The sequence below is a fragment of the Ctenopharyngodon idella genome, chromosome 18 (genome assembly GCF_019924925.1).
Source record: "Ctenopharyngodon idella isolate HZGC_01 chromosome 18, HZGC01, whole genome shotgun sequence".
NCBI classification, from domain to species: Eukaryota; Metazoa; Chordata; class Actinopteri; order Cypriniformes; family Xenocyprididae; genus Ctenopharyngodon; species Ctenopharyngodon idella.
Window position 1 is genome coordinate 16,485,702 of NC_067237.1, and position 26,815 is coordinate 16,512,516.

At 36.6% G+C, this 26,815-nt stretch overlaps 1 protein-coding gene across 1 annotated transcript; it reads left to right on the top strand.

The window, feature by feature from the left end:
• Positions 1 to 1,696: 1,696 nt before the first annotated feature.
• Positions 1,697 to 25,276, top strand: gmps (guanine monophosphate synthase). The gene is made up of 16 exons (XM_051870362.1): positions 1,697 to 1,938; positions 5,187 to 5,365; positions 7,474 to 7,588; positions 8,000 to 8,097; positions 8,209 to 8,312; positions 8,456 to 8,649; positions 11,046 to 11,211; positions 12,634 to 12,785; positions 13,052 to 13,225; positions 14,274 to 14,379; positions 14,695 to 14,810; positions 15,942 to 16,067; positions 18,181 to 18,296; positions 19,246 to 19,376; positions 20,924 to 21,096; positions 22,881 to 25,276. Exons 1-16 carry the CDS (start codon positions 1,912 to 1,914, stop codon positions 22,980 to 22,982), a joined length of 2,079 nt encoding a protein of 692 aa, XP_051726322.1. The 5' UTR covers positions 1,697 to 1,911; the 3' UTR covers positions 22,983 to 25,276.
• The last annotated feature ends 1,539 nt before the right edge of the window (positions 25,277 to 26,815 follow it).

The following is a 26,815-nucleotide window of genomic DNA, read 5'->3' on the forward strand; positions in this document are numbered from 1 at the left end:
TAATCGGTATCAGCCAATAGCCGATAGTGTGAAAATTTGCTTTTATTGGCTGATACCAACTATGGGCCGATATATTGGCGCGTCTCTAATATATATATATATATATATACACATTTTTTTTTTTTAAAACAGTCAGGGCCGATATATCCTGTAAGTCAAAAGAGGGCAGGAAAATGCACTGAATTTGTGCTTTGTGTAAAGAAAATGCTAAGAAATCAGTTTGATGTTCAATATTAATAGTAATTATATGAATTAATAACATTCAGAAAGTTAAGAAATATTAATTTAAACTTCAGAATTTAGTTAATGTGTGTTAATAATAATTTGAGTAATGTGTTTGTTTATAACTGATACCAGTTACTCTGAATCAAGTGGACGAAATGGAGAGAATAAAGTTTTTATTTGCATTTCTTTCAAAATATAATAATTAAAAATATAATGATTAATTATTAATTATAATGAATTTAAAAGAAGGCATAAAAGGCAGAATCCCCAAACTATCAGTATTGTTATCGGCAGATATCACTCTAAATAATCGGCTATCGGTATCAGAAATTTAGTGTATATATATATATATATATATATATATGCATTTAAATCTGTGTAAACACAACCAGCAAGAATTTTATTAAACATATTTATTAATTGCAGTGTTGGGTAAGTTACTCTAAAAAAAATAATTAATTACTAGCTACTAATTACATCTTCAACAGTGTAATTAGATTACTAATTACTCCCTCTATAAAGTATTGGATTACTTATTACTAATTACTTTCTAAATCCCATATCAACCTTGACCAGATGAACAAAACTTTAAAAAAAATGCTGGGTTAAAGACAGCCCAAGTTGGGTTGAAAATGGACAAATCCAGCAATTGGGTTGTTTTAACCCAGCAGCTGGGTTAAATGTTTGACCAACCTGCTGGGTAGTTTTATTTAACTCAACTATTGTTTAAAATAAACCCAAAGTATGTTGGAAATTAATATTTATTAATGTTTAATAAATGATTAAACAATAAACATGTATTAAATTGCTTACTAATACATGTTCACCTTTTGATTATTATTGTTGCCTCTAGTAATTCTGATTTTTGAATTTCCAACCTATTTTGGATTCATTTTAAGCCAGCCATATAGTAATTTTTAAACAATAGTTGAGTTAAATAAAACTACCCAGCACTTTGGGCAAACATTTAACCCAACCACTGGGTTAAAACAACCCAATCGCTGGATTTGTCCATTTTCAACCCAACTTGGGTTGTTTTTAACCCAGCATTTTTTAGATGGTGAATAGACACGGACCTGCTCTTTTAATTCTTTCAAATAAACAATATACAATTGCATAAATTATTCTTGAACTGACCAAAGTGTGTAAAGGGAGAACGTTACATTAAAAACATACATTTTAACATTTTTATATAGAATTGTTGTATAGTATTTAATGCAATTACATCAGAAGTAACTAATTAAATTAAAAGTAATCCTTTACGTTACTTTTCAAGGGAAAAGTAATCAAATTACAGTAATTAGATTACTTAGTAATTAATTAACACCCAACACTGATTATTTGTTATATATGTCCAAATGAAATCTAGTTATTTGTGTAGTATATTTTTAAAAAATGTTCTTCTTCAAAAGTAAACGAATCGTTGTCAGGATCCCCATATCCACCAGCCAACTGAAACTTTTCTCTGACTCTTAACGTCAAACTCCTCCCCTATCAGCAATCACATACCACGAGCAGGCTGGAGATACGGAGCTGTAGTAGTAAGCAAGAGGCCAGCAGGAGAGAGAGTGGGAGACACCGTCACCGATCACACGGAAGAGAGAGAGAGAGAGAGAGAGGACCCGCGGAACACGCTCACAACCGAAACACTGCAAGACAGGAGTGTCCACTCCACATCACGCATTCATGGCACTGTGTAACGGGGATAGCAAGGTCAGTAAACCGGCCTAAGCATGCACACAACCCAAACTCTTCAGCCCGTCCTTGTGCGTATCACCGGTGCTCGCCGCCGGTGTTCTGTTCTCCCCGTTCACACGCGGCCTGTCTGCGCTGGGAAACTTAGAGCGCGCGGCGACCCGGGGTTGATTGCTTTGGCTGACTGTTGTACATTTATTAATGCGTATTTGCCCTTATGGAGAATTTATATTATCGGCCCTTGCCTACAGCACTCCACCTGGCTGATGTCGTGGTGCTGGATGTGATATAGTGAGAACATCACATGCCCCGGGCGAAGCTCAGAGGCTCAACGCGCGCAGCCGTGAGAAACAGTAGCTCCTGCGTTCAGTTAGCCGGGCTCGAGCGCACAGGCTAATGCTAGTTAGCCACGATCAATGTGACATGCTGAGCTCCCATTGCTAATGAGGTTTCGGAGCTGTGGCTGAAATGAACAGCCACCCGTGAAACACCTTAGGGTTTCATACAGCTACAAAACATTTATCGCTTATACACTTAAACAAACTGAAAAGTTGAGCTGTTTCTGTGTTAACATGCTATTATGAGCTGTAAATGGTGGGCCAGTGCATTTTCACACTGGAGAATGGGTCATCGTGTTTGCTATTTATTTAATCTTTAAATATTAAATGAGTACTAGTTAATGTCTGCACTCTTTCGTGTGTTTATTAAGATAACTTTTACTGTATTTTACCGGCATTTTATACTCTTTTAAGTCAGTTAGTGCTGCGGAGTCAGTTAAAGTGCTGTTTTCGTGCGCTCACAAACCACGTGGGTTTCGTACTTATAAACTATAGTAAGAGATGCATGTAGTACGTACACTGTTTTTTTCTGAAATAAAGGCTTATCTGTTTTTATCTCAGTCTGATCTTTTTTTGATTCTATATAAATGGGTCAAAGACGAAAAAGGGTTTTGAAGCATCAAAACAATAAGTGTGATACAGCTTTGAATTGTTGTTGTTGTTTTTCAATACATCAGAATGAGTCCTGTTTAATTTGTTTATTTATTTATTTTTTTTTCTGGTCAAAAATTAAATATACATTTTTACCATGATTTACAGAAGACACCCACTGAAAAGTTATTCAGTGTAACAATCTTGTCAGGGATATTTACAACAAATATCTTTTTATGCCATGTTAAATACTAATGCTTAAACTTTGCCACTATCCTAGGTTTTGCCCATTTGTCATCAAGATTGTTTTTACTCATTTAAAATGCAGTAAAATTTAGTATGCTCACTTATTCTTTTATATATTTTAATACGTACAGGTCAGAATAAGTATGTTGTTTCAATTTTTACATAAATATAAGTGTTAAACTGAATGATAATGGAACATTCACCTGCATTTTGACTTTTTATTCTCCCAAAACTTATTTGAAACTTTAAAAGTTTTTAAAAAACATTTAATGTGTTTTCTATGTATATAAAATCACTTTTGTAAATTTCTATTGATGCGACATCTAAATGTCTTTGACCCATAGACGCCATATTCAGAGACCAACTTTAGAAAAAAAATATTAGTGGTTAACGGCAATACGTTATCTAAAGAGGAGGCTATCAATTTTATTTTTTGATTGAAATTTTTTTATATATAAATACGTGTATGAAAATGTATTCCATATTTAACCCCTTAACTGTCACCGTCTTGCTAGCAGGACGCGTGGCGCTGATGCGTGATTTTTTTTTTTTTTTTTTTTTTTTGCCTTTTTTTCGTATCACATATTTTAGCAATCATCATAAATTAGGTATCATTCGAAAGCTTAACTCAAAATTCATCCTGTGAAACTGTTTTGAACATTGTGTTACCATAGAAACTGTACTTTAAAAACTTTTAAGCCCTGGGTGTACTTCGTTTTTTTTACGTAGCCGTATAGCCATATACTTCATTTGACTCGTACGCGTACACAGGCGTTCGACGTATGCGCAGTTTTGAGCAATCTCTCGCCACGAGTTACAACCCATGTAAACATCTTTGTATTTTTTCATGCTAGAGTCGTACAAATGAGGGTACTTTCTAACCTCTTCGCACGATCTCTCGTCTGTGTAGGCCTTCATTGCCGCTGTAACTTGCATGCATTCTGGTCTATTCTGTTTTTGCAGGTTTTTTTTGACTACCTTGTGAATCGACACCCCCCAGGGCACGGTTGCCACCTTGTGGATAAACTAATTACTGCAAAAACAATTAAATGCGCATGTACAAGTACGGTTACAAAAATCCGGCGGTGTGCGTATAGTACGCGCGTACTCTTCTGATGACGAAATTCGCGTCGCATGCATTGTACGCTGACTCGCGAGTACAGGTAAAACGCGAAGTATACTTTGGGCTTTAGCGGGCTCCTCCCCCTAGTAGGCAGTGCTGTGTTTCATATTACAAAATTTATTTTAACTATTTTATGATAAATGTTTTATAATCTTGACAAAATGCATATCGTCGGAAAGGTCTGAGACTCAAGGTTCCATATTTGATGATTGTTTTGTTGTAGAACTGATATTGTGACAAAAATGTATTAATTTGTACACATAAAAAAAATATTTAAATGTAATGTGGGAGTCACCCGGTGGCTATTTTTGGTATTACGCCCAAACAAAATCTCATAAGAACTTCAATTTTTGTGATATCAACTTCAAATTTGGAATGCAACTTGGTTAGACATATGGCTTTGATTTTATAGCAGTTTTAGCATAAAATTTAGTAAAATATATATTTTGTGTAAAATATATATTTTGTATAAAATAAAAAATGTTTAGTACATTACATTTGTTTTACTTTCAAAAACTTTTTTACACTTTACTTTTTTTGAAACAATAATCCACTGATTGTCTACTTAAGCATTTTCATGTCTATGCTCAAAAAGTTAAGGGTTAATAAGATAGACATAATTATACTTTTTAATATTGGCCAATAAATATATCAGATTTTTAAGAATGACTACATTCAAAATTTATATCTGCATTCATTCATTCTCTCTCTCTCACTCTCACACACACACACACACACACACACACACACACACACTCTACAGGGTCAGACAGTAATGGTTATATGCATTGCATGGAACATTATCTTCCTGAGAGTCATGTGACTGCATTTATCAGAAGCCGCACATCTGTAGTCTCCAGTCACATGCAAACATGTGCCTTTAAATGCATCACAAATTTAATTAGTGGCGTTTTACTTGCCTAACATGGGGAATTATGTAACACGTGTTCTTCATTGTGTATTTGCAGCTGGATATCGTTGGAGAACCTAAAGATGGTTTATGTTCTTACGAGGGTGCCGTGGTGATCCTAGACGCTGGAGCACAGTATGGGAAAGTGATTGACAGGCGGGTACGAGAGCTGTTTGTCCAGTCTGAGATTCTGCCTCTGGAGACGCCAGCCTTCGCCATCAGAGAGCAGGGTTTCAGGTGAGCCCATCGGTGCCAGGACTTGTCAGTAGATGCTGTGTGGTTCTCATGTTAAAAAGTGCAAGGGAAGGCTAATTGAATTGCAAAGTAGAAATGTTTGATATGGTAACTGACAGGCTTTAGTATCTGAACTAACACTGTGAATCAAAGGCCTTCTTCCTTTAAAAGCAGAAGGCATTAGAATTATTAACCTTTATTGCTTGTAGCACATTTTGTTAGTTTGAAGCTGTTTCTAGCTATTTTCAACCCTCATTCTGACTCTCTGTCTGAAATGATCCGTTTTTAAGGGGCGGCTCCTTTAAGGCTTGTCAGTAAATGGCCACTGTTATGATTGGCTAACGAACATCTGTATACTGTATCAGTGTAGACAGCATCAGTGATTATAATGGCTTCTGTTTGCTTTTGACGCCGCGTGATGCTCACATCCAGTGTAGGCAAATGTCCGCTGTTAGGAGACTGAAAGCCAGTGGCCGGGGCCTATGATGCCATGATGTATAATTATTCGTCAATGTCTTGCTCTAGAGGCGGTCATATGTATTTTTCCCGTGTGACGTCACAAATCCCACAATATCCAAACAAGCCGTTTTTGGAACTTGATGAGGAGGATGTTTTAAAGGGTTAGTTGACTTCAGAATTAAAATTTCCTGATAATTTACTCACCCCCCATGTCATCCAAGATGTTTATGTCTTTCTTTCTTCAGTCGAAAGGAAATTTACGTTTTTGAGGAAAACATTCCAGGATTTTTCTCCATATAGTGGACTTCAACAGTTACCAACGGGTTGAAGGTCCAAATGTCAGTTTCAGTGCAGCTTCAAAGAGCTCTACATGATCCCAGACGAGGAATAAGGGTCTTGTCTAGTGAAACGGTTGGCCATTTTCTAAAAAAAATTATGTACCTTTTAACCACAAATGCTCATCTTGCACTGCTCTGCGATGCACCACACATTACGTAATCATGTTGGAAAGGTCACGCGTGATGTAGGCGGAAGTACCGAGCAAGTGTTTACAAACCAAACGTGCAAAGATAAAGTCAAACGGCCTTTACAAAAAAAAGGTAAAACAACGATGTCAGACGATTTTGATGTTGGAGGAGAAAATTATATGGAGTTTTTCGCCCTTCCGCTGTACTTCTGCCTACATCACGCGTGACCTTTTAAACGTGATTATGTAATGCGTGGCGCATCGCAGAGCAGTGCAAGACGAGCATATGTGGTTAAAAAGTATATACATTTTTATTTTTTATTTTTTAGAAAATGACAGATGGTTTCTCTAGATAAGACTCTTATTTCTCGTCTGGGATCATGTAGAGCTCTTTGAAGCTGCACTGAAACTGACATTTGAACCTTCAACCCGTTGAACCCCAGTGAAGTCCACTATATGGAGAAAAATCCTGGAATGTTTTCCTCAAAAACCTTAATTTCTTTTCGACTGAAGAAAGAAAGACATAAACATCTTGGATGACATGGGGGTGAGTAAATTATCAGGAAATTTTAATTCTGAAGTGAACTATGAAACTTGCAGGATGTTTTAATGGTACAAAGACCCTTTTATAATGTCAAAAGTTCAAGGCAAATTTGATTTCTCATGTCATGACCCCTTTAAATAAGGACAATTTCCTTCTTTCAGAAGTTGTTAAAAGCATTGTTGGAGACCGCAAATGTGTTTTGTTATTGTACAGTTCTTATAATCCAGCTGCTGCTCTTTTAAAACCTAAAACTATTCTACAAATTTGTAAAACACCAGTCGGGAAAGATAAACAGTCGTATATTTTGTTAGTTTGTCCTTGAGAGAACACATTGCGAGTTCGTAGAGTGCTGTGCATTCCACCTGTGAGAGCATAAAAAGGAAACAAAGCTGATGTTTTCCTGAAGCGTTGAACACCGAGACTCAGAATGAGGCTGATAGACAGACAGAAAAACCCACAAGTTGGAGAGATAAGTGGATCACATTATCTGCCCTTTGCATTAGAACTTTCCCAGTCTCAATGATTCAACAGAAAGACAGACTTTTTCCATCTTTCTCAGCTACTTGATATTTTTGTAATAATATTTTGGTTAATAAAAATTGGTTTATAATGCGTATATCAAATTATTGTCTCCAATGTTAGGGCCATTATTATATCTGGAGGGCCAAACTCTGTTTATGCTGAAGATGCACCCTGGTTTGATCCAGCCATATTCACCATCGGAAAACCAGTTCTCGGAATCTGCTATGGAATGCAGGTGAGAAACTAATTATTATTATTATTATTATTATTATTATTATTATTAAAATGGCTCTTTTCAGCATCATTACTCCAGCCTTCAGTGTCACATGATCCTTCAGAAATCATTCTAATATGCTGATTTGCTGCTCAAGGAACATTTATGATTATTATCAATGTTGGAAACAGTTGCTGCTTCATATTTTTGAGGAAACTGATAAATTTTTTCAGGATTGTTTGATCAACAGAAAATTCAAAAGAACAGTATTTATATGAAATAGAATATTATGTTTACGTTATGAATGTTTTTGTCACGTTTGATCAATTTAATGTGTCCTCTCTTTTTGAACGGTAGTGTATAAGTTCTACAAACTCATATAAATACACTTAGTATGTCAAAAGACTAACTGTTTTTTTTTGTGCTCACCAGATGATGAATAAAGTCTTCGGAGGCACGGTGCACAGGAAGAGTGTGAGGGAGGATGGTGTTTTTAACATTGCGTTGGACAATTCCTGCTCTCTCTTCAGGTATATCTCCCTCTATTACGTCAGTTAGCTTTTGTTTTGTCACCGTAAGTGAGGAAAACAGTGGATAGAACTGTAATATCTTGTGCTGAAAACTTTCTGTGTGTTTCAAAGGGGGCTGCAAAAGGAGGAACCTGTTCTGCTGACACATGGCGACAGTGTCGACAAAGTAGCTGAAGGATTCAAAATTGTTGCGCAGTCTGGAAACATCATTGCAGGTGGGTGGGGGACCTGAAGTAGATTTCCTAGACATGCTTCATACCCTAAAATGGCTTTGCTGAACGTGCTTTGCGCTGAAGGGTTTGTTATTGCTGTGAGTGTTTGTGGTTTAAGACATTTCCTATGTCCATCTCTGTCTCAGGCATTGCTAATGAGCAGAAGAAACTTTATGGCACTCAGTTTCATCCAGAGGTTGATCTGACTGAGAGGGGGATGGACATGCTACGCAACTTCCTGTTTGAGATTGCCGGCTGCAGCAGTAACTTTACCGTACAGAACCGTCAGATGTCTTGCATCAGGGAGATTAAAGAGAAGGTGGACAAATCCAAAGTTCTGGTAAGTAACGTAAATCCCTTCAACCTGTCCTTTAAAACAATCATTGATCAGTTACAGGTGAAGTGTGCTATTACTTGTTGATTAAAGTTATTAAAAATCAGTTTTTGGTCATTGAAAATAAAGCTGAAATAAAATATAAATATTAGATGAAAAGCTTGAACTTAAAAAAAAAACTTTCTTTGGCAACTAACTGAGAGAACTTTAATTTGAATTAAAATGACTAAAACAAAAATAAAGCTATTTAGAAAATAGAGCTGCACGAATAATCAAAATAAAATCGCACTTGACTTTATTTTTTATTTTTTTAAATGCGCAGCTTCTCAATGAAGCACAGCTCTGTGATCATTAGTAAATGCTGCTCCATCTGAAAGCCAGAGGGCGCTCTCACACAGAAACTCCAAAAATGCCCCGCAGAAGTATGATATAACATGCGTCATTCCAGAAAATCCCTATGGGCATCACACTAGTATCCCTGTAGCTGAATAAACAGAAGATTGAAACGCTTTGATTGATTAAACATGACAAATAAACACACGACTACAACAATCTATGGTTTATCTGAGTTCTTCAAGCCTTCTCGGGTATTTTCATGATGATAAAGTATATTTATGTTTGATGCGTGTTGCTTTTTCAAATGCACGTTAAAAGCGACTCAAACTCAGATGGAGCAGTATTTACTAGTGATCACAGAGCCGTGTTTCACTGACAAGCTGCGCATAAAAAAAAAAAAGTCGCAGCCTTTGCGATTTCATAATCGCACTAAGCCAAATGGTTTAAGCGTGATTTCATGTTAATTACGATTTAGCGTGCAGCCCTTATACAAATAGACCCCCCCCCCCCCAAAAAAAAAAGTAAAAATGACAAAAGCACATAACCATATTTCTAAAACTAGATTGAAAATATAAAAATAAAAGCCATTTCTAGGGATGTGCCCGATGCTAAATACCTTATTTGGAAAGGAAATTATGCATTCAACGGACAAGGTGATGTACAAAATATGAGATGGGAGGAAAGAAAATATATTTCAATGCTTTTGCATTCTCTCATAATTCTATTGTTGGGTAATTATATTGTATGTAATTTAAAGGTATCAGGGAGCTGCCATCATATTGCAGGGTATTGAAATCACTTTTGAATGCACGCTCGTTTTTACTTTTGCTTTCGAATCCGTGATCACGCATACTCTGTGTATAGGGAGCAGGGCTACTGACCGCACATTTTACTAGATGAGATATTTGTCGAATATAAGAAATTTGAACACTATGTAACACATACTGACGCAGCAACCATGTCCCTTTAGGGGCTCCGTAGAATGCTTGACTCATTTTCTATGCCTTTCCGAATAACGTATTTGGCTTCTGGGACATCCCTAAGAGGATATGTTCAGACTGCCAGCAAAAATCAGATTTTTTTTTGCCTATCCAGATGGGTTTTTGAAAGTCTGGACCGCAAAAAAACATCTGATTCAAACCACATTTAGATTCCGATCAGATTTTTACAGATGCGTCTCAGTCTGGATGCTCTGATTACTCAAATCGGATTAACGTGAGGAGGCTGTTATATATTGTGATTATATCGCGACTCGACATGGCACTTATTTGGAGAGAGGGATGATGCACCTCCATTTTTCCTGCATCTGTTTTGAAAGCCTCATCACATACGTAGGTACGCCTACGTCATTTCCAAAACCACCCATGCAGATAGACACACATCTTATTTGCAATTAATAATCAGCCTGAAAATATCTGATTTGATAAAAAAAAAATCAGATTTGCCTGCAGTCTGAACACAGCCATAGATACTATAATCGTATATAAATAATACTAAAATAACACTGTTATAGTGGCACACAAATTACACACATTTAATGAGAGAAATCATTCTCTAATTATAATAATTAACAGATTGGTATTGAGTAAAAGCTTAGATTTAATTGGTTGGCGTGTGTGGGGGGATGTTACGGTTATTGTGGGCTCAATGCAATATTGATCTTCCTCGATCTATTAAAGGCCTTTTTGTTTGGTTGAGGCACATGTGATTAGTGCCATAATACTCTAATTTGTTTAATTCGCTATTAATTGCTGTTGCTCCAGGCAGTGTTTGGGCAGAATGTGTGTGTGTGTGAGGGCAACTAATTAAAAATGCCAATTAGTTAGTGCTCTTTCCTAAAGCAAGGTGATTTCCTCCCTGAGCTTCTGTAAAGTAGATTTTCTCTCTAGAGAGTGGATTGGATTTATAATCTATTAATGGGCATAATATTATAGCAAATTTTCCCCCTAAAGTCATCTCTGGTGTACTGTTTATTCTGTGTATTTGAGCATTTGGGTTTATTGGATGTCTTGTTTACAGTTACAGTCCAAAGTGAGTCCTAAATCAGGATGTGTGTGTCTGTGCAGGTGTTATTGAGCGGCGGTGTGGATTCCACTGTGTGCACGGCCCTGTTGAATAAAGCCCTAAATCAGGAGCAAGTGATTGCTGTTCACATCGACAACGGCTTCATGAGAAAGAGAGAGAGTCAGACTGTTGAGGAAGCATTGACTAAACTCGGCATCAAACTCAAAGGTACGTTTTTTTTGGTACTCGGGTCAGTTAAAGGATTAGTTCACTTCAGAATTAAAATTTCCTGACAATTTACTCGCCCCCGTGTCATCCAAGATGTTTATGTCTTTCTTTTTTTCAGTCGAAAAGAAATGAAGGTTTTTGAGGAAAACATTCCATGATTTTTCTCCATATAGTGGACAACAGTTAGCAATGGGAATGTTTTCCTCAAAAACCTTAATTTCTTTTTGAATGAAGAAAGAAAGACATTTTGGATGACATGGGGGTGAGTAAATTATCAGGAAATCTTTATTCTGAAGTGAACTAATCCTTTAAATTGTTTAGCATAAATTAATTAATTAATATATGTATTGTTTATTTATGCATTATTTTCATTTATTTATTGCTTTTATTAAGTTTATTTAATAATTTAATTAAATTTTTACTAGAGATGCACCGATACTAAATATTCTCTGCCGATACCAATTATTCAGAACAATATATGCCAATACCTATAGTTTGATTTTCTTAAAGGAAGAAAATCTCTCCCAGCTGTAGTAAAATATACAGGGAACCCTTTCATTTGGTACATTACTATAATAATAGAGGTTAAAATTAACAACTGAGCGCAAACTAATATATTCAACTGCTATTTGTTTTCAGATATAATACTTAGACTCAAATAAAAACAAATGTTTGTATAAAACTCATTTTCACATAAGTAGTTTTCATAAATGCTTATCTTTAAGACAAATTTATTCAAACATACATATATTATTAACCGTAAATAAGCTCCTCTCTAGAGTTTTTTTTTATAGCTAACTAAATAACTGTGAACACTAACTTTCCTGAGGTAAATGCAATGCTGTGCTGTATCTGGCAACATACCTTCTGATGTTCATGCATGTTTTTTCATGCTATAACTTGTATTAAAGAGGGAGAAAAGACTAGCACTGCTGTTTGAACGGAGGCGCTACAGCGATCCGTCAAGTCACATTTAAGAGCGTCAATTTATTGCCATTTATTGTTTGAATTTCGTGGTAAAATGAAAATAATTTGAAAGTTGAGACTTTGTTTCTTTCTTATCAAAAGTAACAAAGCACAAACTCTTATTATTGGATGGGAGGCGCACTACAAATAATGTTTGATGTTGGTAAAAAGACCTACAGACCTGGCAACCCTGGCTTGAACTACGGGTGATTCATTGGGTCAAATAGAGCTTGCTTTAATGTCGCTGTTGCGTTAACTTCGACAGCCCTAAATTCTACATGAGACATTTTTATCACACAGTACAAGTTGCGTTCTGACACGTTTTTCCACCCCCTTTTGACTGACAGATCAAATTGGCCAATAGCGAAGGTACCGATTATCGGTGCATCCCTTAATTTGTCCTTTTTCTGAAACACACATCAATGTTGTAACTATATCACTCTCTCTGCTTCACAGTTGTAAACGCAGCACACACCTTTTACAACGGCACAACGACCCTGCCAATATCAGAAGAGGACCGCACACCCAGGAAACGCATCAGCAAAACGCTCAACATGACCACCAATCCAGAAGAGAAGCGGAAGATCATTGGGGATACATTTGTAAAAGTGTGTAGCTCTGTTTTATAGATGACTATCTGCCCACCAGTAACTGAATTGATGTCATCATTATTATCAGATGATCCTGTAATGATATTAGTGTGGAGAACTGTCGACTTCAGTATTGATTGGCCTAAAATGTCTTGTGTACACATCAAACAAGACCTCGCCTAGAGAATAAACCTATTATAGAGCATTAAAGTCTCTTGAGTTGTGAATTGAGCTGAGAATGTGAACAGATGATGGACTATAATTTGAGTCTGTGTCTCTCTCAGGTGGCGAATGAGGTGATTGGAGAGATGAATCTGAAGCCAGAGGATGTGTTCTTGGCACAAGGAACGCTCAGGCCAGACCTTATCGAGAGTGCGTCTCACCTTGCTAGCGGCAAGGCAGAAATGATTAAAACACACCACAACGACACAGAGCTCATCCGCAAACTCAGAGACGAGGTAAATATTGACATCAACCAAACTTGTGTTGAGTAATGGTGCCAACATGGCGAGTCTTGCCTGCAACATGTCCTTGCGTGTATCATATTATTAGCATTTTACCTAAATCAAGCTCAAATGGAGTTAAGAGGTATCCGTGAATGTCAGGCATATGTGTTTTGTCCGTCATTAGAACGCAGTAAGTGCATCGCATTACGTTTTCATCAACTTACAGGTTATAAAATTTACTGTAGCTATGTGGACGTTCAACTTTTTGTGTCATTTGGCCAAAATCTAATGTTATAAACGATTTAAGACCGTATTGGCTATGACTTGACGACAAATGCTAGACACTCTTCTCCTTTCCTTAAATACATAAAACATTAGCCTTTATATAATAGTGTTTCTTGAGTAAAGAAAACATGCAACTGAAAGAAAACATTGCATTGTAAACAAGCAGAAACGTTCCACAACTGCGTGTCACATTTCATTCATGATAGAGGAGGGATGGAGTTTTGAGGTTTGACTGACAGTTTGAGGATCCAGTGGAGTTACGAGGTTTGGTCACAAGCTCTTTTTAATACTTTTCATTGACTAAATATTTGCAAAACCCGCAGACAGATGTAAAGGGTGACCAATAGTAATGATTTAAGGAAAACAGATGAATTATGGAGGGGTTTCTGCCTGACAGCGATGATAATCTAACTGTTGTTAATTTGTATAGTAATTGCCTTACAGTGTTTTAGCATTAGAGCCATAGACCCCCCCCCCCATGTGCCTAAAATGCCTATGCATAAATTCCTTTGCTTTTTGTTGTAATGATAATTCTTTAGCTCTGATGCATGTGAATTTTTTTTTTTATTGTACATTTTCACATTTATGCAGTTTCTTTTGTCAATATTGGTCAACTCGAGCAGGGAAAGTGGTTTTATAATGTTGGTTGCAATATATTCAGAGCCCCTGCTGTGTGACGCAATAGGGAGTCTCTTTTTCATCATGCTAGAGACACTAAATTATGCCTTCTTCATAACTGTTATTTGCTGATTCTTCTGAACGTTGTGCCCTTCAGGGTAAAGTAATCGAACCACTGAAGGATTTCCATAAGGATGAAGTCAGAGCACTAGGTCGAGAGCTGGGACTCCCTGAAGAGATCGTCTCCCGACACCCCTTCCCTGGTAAGACCACCAGAAACCTTTAAAACTCCTATTTCTTTTCTTTCTTTTTTTTTTTTTTTATACCTTTAACAACTTTTACACTATTTTTACAATAGAAAACGGTTATTTAAAATTGAAATAATATTTCACAATATTGCTGTTTTTACTGTATTTTTGATCAAATAAACGCAGGCTTTGCGAGACTTCTCAAAAACAAAAATCTTACTGACCCCTAAAATATTGAATGATAGTGTACATTTTAAATGTATGATGTACATGTAACGATTAATGACTTCTGAAATGCGCTTTGCTGAAATTGTGTGTAATGTGTTGCAGGTCCAGGTCTGGCCATTAGAGTGATCTGTGCTGATGAGCCTTACGTCTGTAAAGACTTCGCTGAGACCAACAACGTCCTGAAAATCATCACAGACTTCTCTGCCAGTGTCAAAAAGGTGTGTGTGTGTTTATCATTGCTTCTTGTTGGCTCGATTATTGACGCTGACCATACATAATTGATCTTTTCAACTTAAAGGTGCAGTAAGCGATTTCTGAGAAACACTGTTGATATCTGAAATCGATAAACACACCCCTCCCTTCATTGCTCCACCCCAACATAACGAATACGCTATGCAACAGCTAACAGCTGGCGCATCAGATAGCTCTCACATGTAAGGATAAATTGGCTGTGATTTACAACAGCATATTTTGGTTCTGTGAAACAGCAAAAACCGATGTTATTCACATATTGAGCAGAAACAGAGCAACTTCGGCATCTGTTTTCATGCCTTCCCGCTTTCTAGTCCAGTGCTGGAAATCTTTTCTAATATTAATGCAGGTACTAAAGCTCTTGCCTGTGAAATTCCTCTAAGCTTTTCTCTTTTGTAATGTCTCTCAGCCATCTCTCTTTCTACAGTCTTTCTTCAAATCTCCCTCTTGCTCACTCTCTCTCTTCTCCCCATCATGAGTGGATACGCCCCCTACTGTTGATTGGCTCACTCTCTCCACCCATCATGAGTGGACACGCCCCCTACAGTTGATTGGCACACTCTCCTCCCCCATCATGAGTGGACATGCCCCCTACTGTTGATTGGCTCACTCTCTCTCCTCCCCCATCATGAGTGGACACGCCCCCTACTGTTGATTGGCTCACTCTCCTCACCCATGAGTGGACACGCCCCCTACTGTTGATTGGCTCACTCTCCTCACCCATCATGAGTGGACATGCCCCCTACTGTTGATTGGCTCACTCTCTCCCCTCACCCATCATGAGTGGATATGCCCCCTACTGTTGATTGGCTCACTCTCTCCCCTCACCCATCATGAGTGGACACGCCCCCCCTACTGTTGATTGATCTTTTTTTTAGCGCGCACACAGAACAGACATCTAGCACATATTCACAAAATTGTTTGTTTAGGAGTTGATTTCAGCCATTTCTCAGAAATCATTTACTGCACCTTTAAAAGTATGTTTTCTGATTAAGTTGAAAGTGGACACTTGAAAGCACACAGTCTTTTCAGAGCTTCTTTTGGATTATATATGGCATGCTATAAAATATTAATCCTTTTGATGTCAATACATTCAGCCTCACACGCTTCTTCAAAGAGTGAAGTCATGCATATCAGATGAGGAGGAAGAGAAACTCATGCAGATCACCAGCCTTCATTCACTAAATGCCTTTCTGCTGCCAATCAAAACTGTCGGTGTACAGGTAAGCCTTGTCATCCACCAACACGTTCACGCACCATTCAGACATAATTCATAATGTGAGCATAAGAATGATTCACTCAATAATTTTTGTTTGTTCCGTTGACCAATATGTCTTTCACTGGTACTGACACCTAGTGGTGTGGATGCAGTGTCACGCAAAAGTTTTCTATTACAGATGGAATTATAGAATTGCACTTCAGCCATGATTCATTTATTCCACATGCAAAAGTTTCCAATAACAGTGTCACTAAGATAAAGTTAATAGTATTCGGCAGGACATGAGGTGACCCTTTCCATGTAAAGTTAAACCGCTTTTATGAGGTTACTATTTGACTTGAGTCTTAATCACTGATCTGTATAAATGACTGGATTGCTCATTGTGTTCTGAACTGCCAGCAGGCAAATTCTCTGGCTTTTTGTAGCATGTCAGTTTGCATAGGAATTAAGTGTTACACTGATGAGCTAAAATATTATGACCAGTCACAGGTGAAGCTAGATCTCCTTACAAGGCCACATATTAAGGTCTGGGTAGATTAGATGGTAAGCAAAAAATCAGTTCTCGTAATCATCATGTTGGATGCAAAAGAAATAAGCAGGAATTATGATCTGAGTATCTCTGAAATGGCAAGGCTTGTGTGTTGCTCCTGGTCAGCAGTGGTGAGAATTTACCACAAAGGTGGATTTACCACTTTAGGTGTTTCAGGAAAGGGTTATTCAGATAAGTAATAGCCTACGACAGAAATTGAATAAAGTAATCAAATATAAAATAACACTGCTGTATACATTAAATATAGACTAATCATTTTGTTGTTTAACAATAATGACTGCAGTAGATTTATTAGGCTGCTGTCACTTTAAGAGCTGCACGGATCCAATATACTGTTGCACATGCGCTCTTTCTCAGTGTTTACATTCACTTAAGACATAACCGACTGTGTTTATGAGGATACTTGCCAAAACAACACTCGTGTATTCTGCTTATTTTGATGTTAAGTTTGGCTTAGGAAGGTCTGTGTATATATAATATATAAGCAAGTTTAACCCTTACCTTTCAACTAAAATGACTAAAACTGAAAGTAATAAAGATATATTAACTAGTTGCTTATTAGCTTGCATATTACTAGTATATTGGTTGTTTATTAGCACTTATAGAGCACATATTAATGCCTTATTCTGCATGACCTTATTCTACATCCTTTAGTCCTACCCAACACCTAAACTTAAACGCTTACTAACTATTAATAAGCAGTAAATTAGGAGTTAATTGAGGCAAAAGTTGTAGTTAATAATAGTGAATACGTGTTCCCTATACTTAAGTGTTACCAAATGCTATATTAGTGCATGATTATTACTAAAATATCAATGTTTAGTGTGACTGCTCACTTGTTTTAGGTTAAATTTATATTGTCTCCAAAATGACAAACTCTTCTGTCTGGAAGACAGAACGACCTGTCTGGCTGCATAGCTCCAAAATGTGTCCAAGTTTCTGTGGTTAGCCTTTCAAAAACACTCTATCATTTCACACACACACAGAGACAGTGTTGCTTATTCACTCTCTGTTTCTTTGTTTCATTTTGATGTTATTTATAGTTCTGAAGAGAATGTCAAAGAGCAGTACTGTCAGTGCAGGACAGTCTGTATCATATCAGCATATAGAGTGATAGTTCCTCTGCTGCAATGTGCAGGTCTCATGATGTTTGTATTTATAAACAGGTTTTCAATCATAGTGCTAGAGGAGGCTGGTTTACTTCTGTGAGTTGAAGCCATTAGACGGATCACTTCCAGACAGAGCCAGACTGCGTCTCACCACATTGGTTGATGATGCATGGCTGGGTGTTCCTCTTACAGACGGCCTACTTCTATACCACGGCTGTGCTAAAATTACCATGGTCTCCAGACTCTAAGCTGGGACATGCTGACACAGAGGGGGACAGAGAGTTTTAAATACCGTGCACTGTATTTATGCATGTTGTTGTTAACGGTTAATAGTTTAACAGTTGGTGTCTTCTCCACAGCAAGGATGTATTTATTCTGCACTAATGTTTAAAATGAGAATTTGATGCCGGAGGGCTGAACATGTTCTAACTCATATTCCATATGATCCATCTGTACAGGGTGACTCCCGGTCATACAGTTATGTTTGTGGGGTGAGCAGTAAAGAGGCCCCTCACTGGGATTCACTGATGTTCCTGGCCAGACTCATTCCTCGGATCTGTCACTCCATCAACAGGTAATGACACGTCCGTTTGTCACTTTGCTCCAGCTCTCTTCCCACCAACCGTGGTGAAAACCTATGGGATTATTCACTGACTGTTCATTGTCCCCTCTGAAAACAATTATTTGTTTAGACATATTGCATCACGTGTGATGTCACTGATGCTAAAAGCCACCGGTTCTTACCAGTGGTTTAAAAAAAATAAAAAATACAAGTGCTGTCAAATGATTGATCACGATTAATCGCATCCAAAATAAAAGTTTGTTTACATAATGTGTGTGTACTGTGTATATCCATATATAAATACACACATGCATGTATATATTTAACAAAAATAAATTATATTTATATATAAAATATTTATATAATAAAAATGTTATATATATATATATATACACATAATAAATATACACAGTACACACACATTATGTAAACACAAACTTTTATTTATTTTGGATGCAATTAATCGTTTGACAGCACTAAAATTAATACTTTTATTTAGAAAGGATGCATTAAATTGATCAAAAGACATTCATAATGTTACAAAAGATTTCTGTTCATCAAAGAATCCTGAAAAAAATGTATCATGGTTTGCACAAAAATATTAAGCACAACCATTTTCAACTGTAATAATCAAATGTTTCTTGAGCAGCAAATCAGCATATTAGAATGATTTCTGAAGGATCATGTGACCCTGAAGACTGGAGTAAATTCAGCTTTGATCACAGGAATTAATTACATTTTAAAATAATTACAGATTTACAACATTATGTATTTTTGATCAAATAAATGCATTCTTGGTGAGCATAAGAGACTTCTTAACACATTAAAAAAAAATCTCCCAAACTTTTGAACGGTATTGTAAGTGGGACAAAATTATTCATGTGTGAAATACGTTTTCTTACAGTTTCAATAAAGGTCTTATTCTGTGCCTTGTGTCCCTTGTTCATCTCTTCCTTTGCAGAGTTGTTTATGTCTTTGGGTCACACGTAAAGGAGCCGCCCGCTGACATCACGCCCACCTTCCTGACCACTGGTGTACTGAGCACGCTAAGACAGGCTGACTTTGTAGCACACTCCATTTTAAGGGAGTCCGGTAAGAGCAGGCCGTCTCCGCTGTCTGCTCCATTATTGTCATAACCTTTACATGTGTAAACAGTCCCACCACAGCTATGGCTACTGCGAGAGCTGAGTAAACACTTCCACCACAGTTACGTCTCTGCCTGGTTAGACAATATCAGTCAAAGACAGCAAATGTTGACTTCGTTTTCTGTTGTTTATATGATTTTAACTGTTCAAATGGCCAGAATTGACAATAACAATAGTATCTAGAGATAAATGGATAATTCTATAAGTCAAATTCATCTTTAACTTTGTTGTCTATTCTTTTTTTTTTTTTTTTTTTAGCAAAATAATCACACACAAAATGTTAGCGTAATGAGGCACAGAGACAGTTTGTAACCACATCTGTGCACAAAAAGAACAAACTGTTGGTCAGCACTTCCTGGTGACTGGGGTGGGCCTGTTTATGCCAAGAATGAAAATTATAAAGATAACTTTAATGATATCAGCATCCACACCAACGGACGTTAATGGTCTGTTTATTCTAAGTGTGCTGCAGTTTTGTCAACTGCCCCTTTAAATGCTCAGGCTCTTTACAGTTGCCTAGATTCTGATTGGCTGTCAATGTTTTAATCATTCATCAGCTGGAAAAAAAATCCATTTTGAAAGGGTTTCCAACGACATTATTCCTCTGTGTTGTGATAGTTGTGGTGTGGACTTTCTTGTTTTTATAGAATTCCAATGATTCTTAAAACTTTATAGTTATGGTTATAATTAGGGTAACCTTACCAAAATTATAACCTGTTGCCAATTTTTTTTAAGGAAATTTGTTTATTTGCTCTATTAAAGACCAAACCATAACTATATCTGTAGCCAGAATAGCAAAAGCTTAACACACAAAACAAACGGCAGACTGAAAATGCAAATTCACTCTCTGACAGTAGGTGGCGCTTATGAAACAACAGTAACATTGCGTTTCATAACATATAGTGCTGCGCTTATTATTACTACTTTAATAGGCATTATACGGAGGTAGAGGAAAAGAAAAAGCCATCAAAAGTTTTCTGAAGACAGTCAGTTCCCTTCAGAGACATATATCAATATTCGGATTGATGGCCGATCGACTGGTGCATCTCTGAAAATCACTAAGGCTATCAACTAAAAGCAATACTAAAAGCCAAAAAACATTATTTTGATTTCATGGGGATTTTAAGCGGACTAACTAACTGACTAGCACCTCTGATTGGCCATTGTGTTCATGCACTCAACAGATATGTCTGTGATTGGCTAAAATGCTTGTGAAAACATGCTGTAGAAACCTTTGACGCTCAGCGAGCACTTAAAGACGAACGAGAGCATATGATAGCAGCGTCTATATCTTCAACCTTAAACCCTCATCGTCTTTTTTCTGTTTTATGATGGGTTGCAACCAGCATTAAACTGCAATACTGCCACCTACTATGTTGGAGTGTCAACTAGACTAGATGGATTATTGGTGCTAGATTACTTATGATATTATCATAGAAACATTACTGTTCATATATACTACCATTATCATTATATATTGTGCTTTATATCCAGGCTACTCAAGTAAAATCAGCCAGATGCCAGTCATCCTCACCCCACTGCACTTTGATCGTGATCCGCTGCAGAAGCAGCCGTCCTGCAGACGGTCCGTTGTCATCAGAACCTTCATCACCAGCGACTTCATGACCGGCATCGCCGCTACTCCAGACAACCAAATCCCTGAAGAGGTGAGAGATCAGATCCTCCATCCACACATAAACCCTCCCTGGCCTGATCAGGCCAGTGCTGCATCACGAAAGTTTATCATTTGCATGTGTAATTAAGCCTTGCCAATTTAAATATTAAAGTGCAAGAAGATGCGAAAGAGAGCTCAATTTAATAGTCGCAGAAAGCAGCTTCTCAGACTGTGCGAATGCTGAATTGAGCTCTCTTTAACGTCTTCTTGCGCTTGAACGGACATATTCACACAAAATTACATTAAAAAATACCTGTCTCGGCAAGTATCCTAGTAAACATAATCTGTTATGTCTTAAGTGAACATAAACAGTTGAGAAATAAAACACGTGTAAAAGTATATTGGATCCGTGCAACTCTTAAAGTGACAGCAGCCTAATAAACCTGTTGCTGTCTTTGTTTTAATGTTAATCAAACAACAAAAGACAAAGAAGAAAAAAAACACTCACTGCTCAACTGAATAACTTTTGTAACTTTTTTTTAAGGATTAATCTATATTTGGGTCTTTTTGTCCAAAGGCCTAATAATAATAAAAATCAAAGATATGACATCCAAAGTATGTAAGGTAGTACAACTAGATCTCTTTTATTGAATCCAAAAGGTTTTAATTATATTTTGCTACATGTAAAGGTATTTTAAAGATTTTAAAGTGTCAAAAGGTCATTCGGTTTAACCGTCCAAAGGCCAATACAGCCATTTCATTTGAGATTAAAATATCTTAAAATGTAATAAATGTATATATTTTTATTTCTGACATGATTTTATAACATCATATATCAACATAGTGCAAAATGGTATCAAAATTATGTGTAGAAGTCGTTGCTTTGTAATGAGAAAGAATGTCCGGAAAAATTAACTTCATTGATGTCATTCGGCGTAACCAATATAAAGGGACCGTTTTGGATCAAGTCATGCGTCAATATCATGTGACAGGATGTGACATCATTCAGACACCTGCAAAGGACCACATGGTCATGAAGCAAAGTAACTAACTCTCTTTTAACTATTTGAAAAATTCATGTTTTCACTTGCTCATACGCATGTCCCGAAACATCAGGTCATTTGGTACAACTGCTGTAAAACATCGAAAATGTTGTAATATTTTAAAAACTTGTACTAAATATAAAATGTTTGAGTGTCCTTTTGTTAGCTAGCTAGCTATATATTAGCCTGTTAGCACTTTTGGTATAACCAAAAGTCATTCGGTAACTAAAATTTTGGTTAAACCGAATGACTTTTTTGGTGACAAATTTTGTCCATCTTGTAAAAAATGACAAGCAGAGTTAATTGATTATAAAAACCACAATATCATTGTTAACACTTAATAAAACTTCAAAATTAATTACATCTCCATTGTTTTGTTTTTTTACACTTTAAAAAACCACATTTGTCAGTGAGCCATTTAATTTATACAGTGAAGACTATGCAGTGCTATTATACATTTGATTATTCATTTTAAGATACAGATAGACTTACCTTAAATAACATGAAAAGCAGTGCTTATTTTATTTGTATGTTTGTTCTATTGTATTTGTGCTATTGCTCGCAATTTGATTATTTGTTCCTATTACTGACAGTTTTCTTGTCTTTAACAATATTTTAAATTTATATGAGTTAGGCTAGTAGTTTTTGGTGTCACAACCTTATTTATTAAGGTTATGGGTCAAAAACAATGAAGACAATAACTTTTGTTGTGTGGGCCAGTAGAAAAAATCCTTAGCTTCCAGCCTTGTAAATCCTCCATTTCCATCACTAACTCGTGCTCCTCTGACCACAGGTGGTTCTCAAAATGGTCAACGAGATCAAGAAAATCCCCGGCATCTCAAGGGTGATGTATGACCTGACGTCCAAGCCACCGGGAACCACCGAATGGGAGTAGAGCATTGGACTATTGTACCTTCTGATTTATCCTTGTCGACTCCTCTTCTACCTCCCCCTTTCCCAGTACTGTAACATTCCCCCCAAACCCCTTTTCTCCACTCCCGCGCCCCCCCTTTAGGCACGCCGCCCTGTCATTGTCCCACTGAGACCGGAACATTCCCTACAATGGCAGGTTGTACTGTGATTGGCGCTAAGCTGACATCGCTACTTCAGTTCGGCCTCTTTATTTGGGGTCGGTTGTAATATTATTGGTATTATAATTGTTGTTATTGTCCTCTTCACTGAGAATAATAATGATGATACATTGAATTAGTTTTTTGTATCAGCTCTCTGTGTTTAATGCATTGTGACAGGTCACTCCTCCATACTTTCTGTTGTCAGCTGTCCATGTGCAGCACGACACGAACAAAACAACTTTGTTTTTTAAGCAAGTCCACTGATTCAAGGATAAAGTGTTGCCGCTTTCTGCCTTTAAAAGCTTGTTTTCACTATCCCAGTTTGTGCAGTGTTGATTTCGGTTTGGATTTCTTACCTGAACTCTGGCAGGTGAAGTCTAGCAGTAGTCTAAAAACCGTGACCAATCAATGTTTATTTGCCAAATACAGAAGAGGTCAGACAGCCGCTCTTTGCGCTGTGGACGGGTTGGTTTATCACAGAGGTTTTGCTGTGAAGGAGACTCCTAAATCTGGAGGCTTCCTGAAATTTGTGCCTGTTTTCTTTTTTTGGTTACTTTGTTTTTTTCAGGGATGTGACTTTATTTTATGCTGCATTATTTTTTTTTCTCATTTCACGAAAAGGATTATTAATATTTGAATAGTGACAAGTATGGAAGCTTGTTTCCGACATGAAACAAAAAATAAAGGTAATTGCGACTTTTCATCTTACAATTCTGACTTTTTTTCCTCAGAATTGCAAGATATAAACTCATAATTGTGAGCTGTAAAGTCAGAATGGCGATATAAACTTGCAATTGCGTCTTAAAAAGTCAGAATTGTGAGTTTATCGCAATTCTGACTTTATAAGATGAAATTGCGAGTTTGTCGCAATTCTGAGAAAAAACTAAATTGTGAGTTTATATTGCCATTCTGACTTTATAACTCGCAATTCTGACTTTATAACTCGCATTTGAGTTTATATATTGCAATTCTGACTTCATATGACGCAACTGTGAGTTATAAACTCACAATTGCATGGTATAAAGTCAGAATTGTGAGTTTATATTGCAATTCTGACTTTATAACTCGCAATTCTGACTTTATAAGATGCAATTGCAAGTTTATATCGCAATTCTGACTTTATAACTCGCATTTGAGTTTATATATTGCAATTCTGACTTTATATCTCGCAATTCTGAGAAAAAACTCGCAATTGCGAGAAAAAAAGTCAGAATTGTGAGATAAAAAGTCGCAATTAACTTTTTCACTTTTTTATTTAGTGGCGGAAACAAGCTTCCATAGCGTAATATTTTAAATGATTTTGCCTGGGCTGGTCTTATAAACGCATAAGATCAACAGTGTACTTATTTTCACCAATAAAGGCCTTGGTATTTTTTGCGCTAGGTAGAGCAATAGTGTTTCCGAAGGCAAATGAAAGGAGATTAACAGAGGGAGGAAGAACAGGTGATTGACAGGACACGACCTGAGGGCAAAGTACGCCAAGTCCTTTTGAGCCAAGTTGGGCTTAATTGAATTTGGACCATGAGTTACTGTCAACGCTGGAGTCCTCCTGTGTGTGTGGCCTCGTTTTTAATATTCCACTCCTTTAACAGAAGCGTGATCTTGTATGTATAGAGAGACGGGGCTTTGATTGGGCTCAAATGGAGATCGGTGTCCGGCCCTCCGTCTAATTTATGATGTAGAGAATTGTTGTGATATGATTTACATGCTCGGTATTTATTGTCTTCAAGGATTTCATTTCAAAACCTTCTGTTGTCACGATAGCAAAAAAAAACTCAATGCAAGACGAACTTACTCCCTTGTCTTAATTGCTCTTAATGTCTTTTTCTCAGTGTCACATTTATCATGTGTATATTTTACTTGTCTATTAAAAATACAACTAACAAGTTTAAATTCCTAGTGGGTAAACTGCAATATTACATGATATTCAGTTTAATTTATGCAATTCTATGTTGACCCCCCTCTTTTTTTTTTTTTTTTTTTTGTCTAAACAAGAACAATGCTGTTTTACCTTAGTATTGTGCCTCAGACCAAGCCACCGCATGCAGTTTGAAACTGATATTTGTATAATGCAAACTGAGCTTTAATAAAGAACTCTGTGTTCAGATTTCTCTCATCACAAGATCTTTCATTATTTGATTAAGTTGCATTTGATTCGCAAGCTGGTATAGCTAATTCAAAATTGCTAAAATATACATTTGGTGTAAATCACATTACAAATAGACATTACTTATGTTTAAAGATAATGATTCTGCCATCGTTCTAAAATTATTTTTGCTCCCCTGTAATCTGGCGCCAAATCCACTGAAATTTGTGGATTTCTCTGTAAATATTCATCCATGGCATTTAATATTTTGGCTTTCATCACCTATTAATGTTTGTCTTTTATTAACAAAATCAAACATTTTTCAAAATGACCCAATATTCATTGTCATGTTCCCAGCAACCAGAAATCAGTCACAGATCAGTGTTTATTAATATTTTGAATAGCTTCCAAGGCTTTTTAAGTTTTTCATCTATTATTTATATTTTATTTTAGCTTTATTTCAGGTCACAAAAAAAAAAAAAGAAGATTTGTGGCCTCTCTGGCATTAAGTAAATGTGGTCATTTATTGGCTGTTTATGTGGCAAATTAGCTGTTTCTCTCAATATAGACGTTTAAGCACAAGATCAAGAGGGCAAATGCGCCCACTAGTGGACAAAGTCACTATTGAAGACTACAATATGCTTTGTAAATCTAATCCAAAGATATTTTACATACATTATTTAGCTGTTTTTGCATGTATTTTTATTGCAATTCGTTGAAAAAAATCTCACAGCGTCAATTTTTATCTGTGGGGTTTTTATATTCAGCATTTTATACAGTAAAGAAATGTCTGTTAAATATTTAGTCATCTACTTGGGCCACTAGTGTAATTTAATCTAATGTTGTTGCTTTGCCAATTGCTCAAATCTATTAGGAAATTTGGGCCCTGTTTATATTTAAAGGATTAGATCACTTCCGAATTAAGATTTCCTGATAATTTACTCACCCCCATGTCATCCAAGATGTTTGTCTTTCTTTCTTCAGTCGAAAAGATATTTGTTTTGAGGAAAACATGCCAGGATTTTTCCCCATATAGTGGTTCAACGGGTTGAAGGTCCAAATGTCAGTTTCAGTGCAGCTGAACATGATCCCAGAAGAGGAATAAGGGTTTTATCTAGAGAAACAATCGGCCATTTTCTAAAAAAAACATACAGGTGCTGGTCATATAATTAGAATATCGTGAAAAAGTTCATTTTTTTATTGTAAATTATTTTAAAAAATGAAACTTTCATATATTCTAGATTCCCTACATGTAAAGTAAAACATTTCAAAAGTTTTTTTTTGTAAATTTGTTGATTAGAGCGTACAGCTAATGAAAGTCCAAAATCCAGTATCTCAAAATATTAGAATATTTACATTTGAGTTTCATTAAATGACCATCCCTACAGTATAAAATCCAGGTATCTTTTGTTTTTTGAAACCACACTAATGGGGAAGACTGCTGACTTGGCAATGGTCCAGGAGACAATCATTGACACCCTCCACAAAGAGAGTAAGTCACAGAAGGTCATTACTGAATGGGGTGGCTGTTTACAGAGTGAAATATCAAAGCATATTAAATGCAAAGTT

What these genes read in the sequence shown, in the direction of transcription:
- gmps (XM_051870362.1), top strand. Translation starts at nt 1,912, where the DNA reads ATGGCACTGTGTAACGGGGATAGCAAG. An exon ending in AATTCCTGCTCTCTCTTCAG is followed by an intron (nt 8,098 to 8,208) that starts GTATATCTCCCT and finishes TGTGTTTCAAAG; the next exon opens with GGGGCTGCAAAAGGAGGAAC. An exon ending in TCAAAACTGTCGGTGTACAG is followed by an intron (nt 16,068 to 18,180) that starts GTAAGCCTTGTC and finishes CCATCTGTACAG; the next exon opens with GGTGACTCCCGGTCATACAG.